Source organism: Loxodonta africana, chromosome 1 (assembly GCF_030014295.1).
Source record: "Loxodonta africana isolate mLoxAfr1 chromosome 1, mLoxAfr1.hap2, whole genome shotgun sequence".
NCBI classification, from domain to species: Eukaryota; Metazoa; Chordata; class Mammalia; order Proboscidea; family Elephantidae; genus Loxodonta; species Loxodonta africana.
The window spans coordinates 77535750-77543153 of NC_087342.1; the positions used below are offsets into that span (position 1 = coordinate 77535750).

The 7404-nt window shown below is 38.3% G+C and overlaps 1 protein-coding gene across 1 annotated transcript; it reads left to right on the forward strand.

The window, feature by feature from the left end:
* The first annotated feature begins 5950 nt into the window (after nucleotides 1–5950).
* Nucleotides 5951–7030, forward strand: LOC100669428 (putative olfactory receptor 2B8). Its single transcript, XM_003421121.3, has one exon. The coding sequence runs from the start codon at nucleotides 6086–6088 to the stop codon at nucleotides 7028–7030; it is 945 nt and encodes a 314-aa protein (XP_003421169.2). The 5' UTR covers nucleotides 5951–6085.
* The last annotated feature ends 374 nt before the right edge of the window (nucleotides 7031–7404 follow it).

Genomic DNA, 7404 nt, shown 5'->3' on the forward strand with positions numbered 1-7404 from the left:
ATATCAGCTGCTCATATGTGGATGGATTTATGTCTGGATTCTCAATTCTGTTCCAATGGTCTATGTATCTGTTGTTGTGCCAGTACCAGGCTGTTTTGACTACTGTGGGGGTATAATAGGTTCTAAAATCAGATAGAGTACAGCCTCCCACTTTGTTCTTCTTTTTCAGTAATGCCTTATTTATCCGGGGCCTCTTTCCCTTCCATATGAAGTTGGTAATTTGTTTCTCCATCTCATTAAAGAATGTCGTTGGGATTTGGATCAGAATTGCATTAAATGTATAGATCACTTTTGGCAGAATAGATATTTTTATAATGTTAAGTCTTCCTATCCATGAGCAAGGTATGTTTTTCCACTTATGTAAGTCTCTTTTGGTTTCTTGCAGAAGTGTACTGTAATTTTCTTTGCATAAGTCTTTTACATCTCTGGTAAGATTTATTCCTAAGTATTTTATCTTCTTGGGGGCTACTGTAAATGGCATTGATTTGGTGATTTCCTCTTCAATGTTCTTTTTGTTGGTGTAGAGGAATCCAACTGATTTTTGTATGTTTATCTTGTATCTCAATACTGTGCTGAACTCTTCTATTAGTTTTAGTAGTTTTCTGGAGGATTCTTTAGGGTTTTCTGTGTATAAGTACATGTCATCTGCAAATAGAGATACTTTTACTTCTTCCTTGCCAATCTGGGTGCGCTTTGTTTCTTTATCTAGTCTAATTGCCCTGGCTAGGACCGTCAACACAATGTTGAATAAGAGCGGTGATAAAGGGCATCCTTGTCTGGTTCCTGATCTCAGTGGGAAAGCTTTCAGGTTCTCTTCATTTAGAGTGATATTGGCAGATGGCTTTGTATAAATGCCCTTTACTATGTTGAGGAATTTTCCTTCTATTCCTATTTTGCAGAGAGTTCTTATCATGAATGAGTGTTGAACTTTGTCAAATTCCTTTTCTGCATCAACTGATAAAATCATGTGATTCTTGTCTTTTGTTTTATTTATGTGGTGGATTACATGAATTGCTATTCTAATGTTGTACCATCCCTGCATACCTGGTATGAATCCCACTTGGTCATGGTGAATTATTTTTTTGATATGTTGTTGAATTCTATTGGCTAACATTTTGTTGAGGATTTTTGCATCTATGTTCATAAGGGATATAGGTCTATAATTTTCTTTTCTTGTGGTATCTTTACCTAGTTTTGGTATCAGGAATATGGTGGCTTCATAGAATGAGTTTGGAAGTATTCCATCCCTTTCTATGCTCTGAAATCCCTTTAGTAGTGGCGGTATTAAATCTTCTCTGAAAGTTTGGTAGAACTCTGCAGTGAAGCCGTCCGGGCCAGGGCTTTTTTTTTGTTGGGAGTTTTCTGATTACCTTTTCAATCTCTTCTTTCATTATATGTTTATTTAGTTGTTCTACATCTGTTTGTGTTAGTTTAGGTAGGTAGTGTGTTTCTAGGAATTCATCCATTTCTTCTAGGTTTTCAAATTTGTTAGAGTACAATTTTTCATAGTAATTTGATATGATTATTCTTTTTAATTTCAGTTGGGTTTGTTTTAATATCACACATCTCGTTTCTCATTCGGGTTATTTACTTGCTGACTTGTTTTTCTTTTGTCAGTTTGGCCAGTGGTTTATCAATCTTGTTGATTTTTTCAAAGAACCGGCTTTTGGTCTTGTTAATTCTTTCAATTGTTTTTCTGTTTTCTATTTCATTTAGTTCAGCTCTAATTTTTATTATTTGTTTTCTTCTGGTGCCTCTGGGTTTCTTTTGTTGCTCTCTTTCTATTTGTTCAAGTTGTAGGGATAATTCTTTATTTTGGCCTTTTCTTCTTTTTGGATGTGTGCATTTATTGATATAAATTGGCCTCTGAGCACCGCTTTTGCTGTGTCCCGAAGGTTCTGATAGGAAGTGTTTTCATTCTCACTGGATTCTATGAATTTCTTTATTCCATCCTTAGTGTCTTCTATAATGCAGTCTTTTTTGAGCAGGGTATTGTTCAGTTTCCAAGTGTTTGATTTCTTTTGCCTGCTTTTCCTGTTATTGACTTCCACTTTTATGGCCTTATAGTCAGAGAATATGCTTTGTAATATTTCAATGTTTTGGATTCTGCTAAGGCTTGCTTTATGACTTAATATGTGGTCTATTCTAGAGAATGTTCCATGTGCACTAGAAGGAAAGTATACTTGGTTGCTGTTGGGTGAAGTGTTCTGTATAGGTCCACGAGGTCAAGTTGGTTGATTGTGGCGTTTAGATGTTCCGTGTCTTTATTGAGCTTCTTTCTGGATGTCCTGGCCTTCACCGAAAGTGGTGTGTTGAAGTCTCCTATTATTATTGTGGAGCTACCTATCTCACTTTTCAATGCTGACAGAGTTTGTTTTATGTATCTTGCAGCCCTGTCATTGGGTGCATAAATATTTAATATGGTTATATCTTCTTGGTGTATTGTCCCTTTAATCATTATATGGCGTCCTTCCTTATCCTTTCTGATGGATTTAACTTAAAAGTCTAATTTGTCAGAAATTAATATTGCCACTCCTGCTCTTTTTTTATTGTTGTATGCCTGATATATTTTTTTGCATCCTCTGAGTTTGAGTTTGTTTTTGTCTCTAAGTCTAAGGTGTGTCTCTCGTAGGCAGCATATAGGCAGATCTTGTTTTTTAATCCATTCTGCCACTCTCTGTCTCTTTATTGGTGCATTTAGTCCATTTACACTCAGGGTAGGTATGGATAGGTATGAATTTAGTGCTATCACTTTGATGTCTTTTTTTGTGTGTTGTTGACAGTTTCTTTTTCCCACTTAATTTTATGTGCTGAGTAGATTACCTTTATGTATTGTCCTTTCCTCATATTTGTTGTTGTTGATTTTGCTTCTGCTGAGTCTGTATTCTTCCCTGGTATTTTATTTTGATGAGTAGGATACTTTGTCTCCTTTGCGGTTACCTTATTATTTACCCGCATTTTTCTGAATTTAAAACTTTTATTTCTTTGTATTGCCTTATCTTCCTCTCCATATGGAAGGTGTATAATTACGTTTCTTAGTCCCCCTTTATTATTTCAATGTTGTCTTCTTTTATAAAATAACATCGCTCTTACTCTGTTTTGAGCTTTTTTTTTTTTAATCTTGCTTTGCTTTCTTTGATTTTCCTGTCTGGGTTGACTTCTGGTTGCTCTGCCCAGTGTTCTAGTCTTGGGTAATACCTGATATTATTGACTTTCTAACCAAAGAACTCCCTTTAGTATTTCTTGTAGTTTCAGTTTGGTTTTTACAAACTCCCTAAACTTGTATTTATCTGGAAATGTCTTAATTTCACCTTCATATTCAAGAGACAGTTTTGCTGGATATATGATTCTCGGTAGGCAATTTTTTTCCTTCAATTTTTTAAATATGTCATCCCATTGCCTTCTTGCCTGCATGGTTTCTGCCGAGCGGTCTGAGCTTATTCTTATTGGCTCTCCTTTGTAGGTGACTTTTCATTTATCCCTCGCTGCTCTTATAATTCTCTCTTTATCTTTGGTTTTGGCAAGTTTGATTATAATATGTCTTGGTGACTTTCTTTTCAGATCTATTTTATGTGGAATTCGATGAGCATCTTGGATAGATATCTTCTCATCTTTCACGATATCAGGGACGTTTTCTGCCAACAAATCTTCAACAATTCTCTCTGTATTTTCTGTTATCCCTACCTGTTCTGTACTCCAATAACTCATAGGTTATTTCTCTTGATAGAGTCCCACATGATTCTTAAGCCATCTTCATTTTTTAAAACTCTTTTATCAGATTTTTCTTCAAATATATTAGTGCCAAGTGATTTATCTTCAAGTTCAGAAATTCTAGATTCTACTTGCTTAATTCTGCTCCTCTGACTTTCTATTGAGTTGTCTACTTCTGTAATATTATTGTTAATCTTCTGAATTTCTGATTGCTGTCTATGGATTTTTCCAGCTTATTAAGCTTTTCATTATATTCCTAAATAATCTTTCTAATTTCTTCAATTGTTGTATCTGTGTGTTCCTTGGATTCTTTTGCATATTGCCTCATTTTCTTCCTGATGTCTTGAAGGGTTCTGTATATTAATCTTTTGTATTCTAGCTCTGGTAATTCCAGGAATGCATGGTCATCTAGAAGATCCCTGGATTCTTTGTTTTGAGAGCCTGTTGAGGTGATCATGGTCTGTTTGTTTATGTGACTTGGTATTGACTGTTGTCTCTGAGTCATCTATAAGTTATTGTATTACTTTATGCTTGCTTACTGTGTTATAGCTCCTTGCTTTGTTTTGTTTTGGTATACCCCCATTGGGTTGCTTGAGTGAGCTAGCTTGATTATTTTCACCTTTGCAGCTCTGATGTCCTGTCCCCAGCTGGCTAGAGCTGTTATCAGGTATATCAGTCTAGGAGTCCATTCAGTTTTCTTGTATGAATTCAGCTTATGTGTCCAGGTAGCTGATCATCAATATGTGGTAGAGGCTCTATCCTACAGTCTTAGAGGGGCAGGGGTGATTGGTGTAGGTACCAGTATCTGGTTGCAACAGGGGGTCATGCTCTGAACAAGGCAGGGGGCTAAGAACTGACCCCCGAGTGTCTCTGGGGAAAGCGTGTCTCTGTTCCCTAGAGCATGCAGGTGGGTGGGTTCCGCAGATGGACCATGAGCACCCAAAGTTTTTGATTGTAAGGACTGGGAGGTACCAGTTATCTTTGGACCCTGTCACAGGTGGCTGGGTGACCTGAGTGGAGCTACCAGTCCTTAGGTCCCTGATGTGGGTAGGTGCATGAGGGCTCCCTGCAATTCAGGTCCATTAACTCCTCTCCTCTTCTGAACGGTATCTTCCTCCCCCTGCCCCTCAGTTCATTTTCTAAGCTTGCCTTTGAAGCTCAGAGCTCCCAGCTTGTCACAAATATACTCGTTTCACTTGTTTTTTTGGGTCTTTGTTGTAAAGAGGGCTCTCCGGAAGCGCCTGTCTATTCCGCCATCTTCGCTCCACCTCTCTCATGTTGACTTACTCTTATTCAGGTAATATTCACTCTTAAGATTGCATCATGCTGTGTATGTGAGAGAGAGACAGAGGCAGATAGAGAAGATAGTTTATTTCTAATAGCAGGCCCACTGATTTTAATAAAAAAGAGAATGCTATATTAGAAAGTACAGAGTGAGAAAGTGGGAAAAAATTACTCTATTACATTGAAAAAAGTAAAAAAAAAAAAAGAATTATAAAGTGAGAGAAGGGGAAAAACTAAATATCGGATTAGCTGTTTCCTGGGGTTTTGCTGAAAATAGTATTGATGATGATTATTTACAATTGGTCCCACTGAGGTGTGGGGTTTGGATACCAAAAATTCATAATTTTTTTTCCAGTAGACACTGTCTAGAAACATGATTACAGACTCCAAATGCCGAAAGCTATCATCAGTTTATACATTAAAATGTATTGCTCCCTTGAGTAAAATTGGTAAATGATAGGTTTTATATTCTACGTATCTTCAGGAAATACAAAAGTGGGAGAGCCAGTTTGAAATATTTCAGGTCTATATGGAGCAAAAGATTGAGAGATTAAGGGAGTACAGATTTGCAACTCATTCAGAAAAATTTAGAGAGAAACTTGAGTTATCTTTAAAATTCATGCAATCATAAAAATGTAGTATCCCTAGTTATTTGAATCCTGTCTCTGCCATTTATTAGGTGAGTTACCCTGGGAAAGTTCCTCAATTTTCTTAACCCTCAGTTTTCTCACCTCTACAACAGAAGTGACATTCTTTTATGGTTGTTGTGATAAAATGGAAAATGCTCATATGTAATATCTATTTATCACCCTCTTTCTTGCAGGAAACCCTGGTGGCGTAGTGGTTGAGGGCTACGGCTGCTAACCAAAAGATTGGTTGTTTGAATCCACCAGGAGCTCCTTGGAAACTCTGTGGGGCAGTTTTAGTCTGTCCTGTAGGGTTATTATGAGTCAAAATTGACTTGAAGGCAATGGGTATGGGTTCTTGCAAAAAAAGAGAGGACTGTGAAAACACCTCAAGCCCCCAATCAAATGATTAAACACAGATAATAAAAGTATAGAGGCCTCTTGTTTCCAACAGGTAGGGCACAATGCAAAGAGCTAATGACAGCACCTTCCCTGGATTCATTCTCCTTGGCTTCTCTGGCAGACCCCATCTGGAATCAGTTCTTTTTGTGGTTATCCTAATCATCTACTTGTTGAGCTTTCTAGGCAATAGCACCATTATACTTTTGTCAATTTTGGAACCCCATCTCCATACCCCTATGTATTTCTTCCTCTCCAACTTGTCTTTTATGGATCTTTGTTTGACTACTTGTACTGTCCCTCAGACACTGGTCAACTTCAAGGGGAAGGACAAGACCATCAGCTATGGTGGCTGTGTGACACAGCTCTTTATTGCTGTGAGCCTGGGGGGAATGGAATGTATCCTCCTGTCTGTCATGGCCTATGACCGTTATGCAGCTGTCTGCCGCCCACTCTACTACATGGTGATCATGCATCCCCAGCTTTGCTTGCAGTTGGTTGCAACTGCTTGGCTTACAGGCTTTGGCACTTCTGTGGTGCAGACAGCATTGACCATGACTCTCCCTCTCTGTGGTAAAAACCAAGTGGATCATTTCCTCTGTGAAGTCCCAGTGATGCTGAAACTGGCCTGCACTGACACCTCCATCAATGAGGCTGAACTATTTGCTGTCAGTGTCCTCTTCCTGGTGGTGCCACTCTCACTCATCTTAGTGTCCTATGGTCACATTACCCGTGCAGTCCTGATGATAAAGTCAGTGCAGGGGAGATGGAAAGCTTTTGGAACCTGCAGTTCTCATGTCCTGGTGGTGATCATTTTCTTTGGCACGCTCATTTCCGTGTACCTCCAGCCTCCCTCCAGTTATTCACAGGATGTGAATAAAAGCATCACGCTCTTCTATACTCTGGTGACTCCCCTGCTGAATCCCCTGATTTACACTCTGAGGAACAAGGAAGTCAAAGGGGCACTAAGGAGATTAGTGGGGAGAACCATAGCCTCAAGAAAGAGTTAATGCAGGGCTTGCAGGACCAAGCACTTGTGCTCTGGAAAACTTCTCAGCAGCCTAAACTACTTTTAACTTAATTCAGCAAATCCTCATGCAGCACCTACTATGTAACAGGCACTGCTGTAAGTACTTGGGATATGTCAGTGACCGAACAAGAGAAACTCCTGTCGTCATGAATTTAAACTTTCTAGGGGGGGAGAAGATAAGTTAAATAAGATAAGCTAAAAATAAATGGTGGTCTATGATGTATTGGAACACTATACAATAATGACAATAAACAAACTATAAGTACATAGAATGACACGGGTGATTCTCACAAATGCAATGTTGAGTGAAAGAACTCAGATACAAAACAGTTCATGTATGAATCCATTTATACA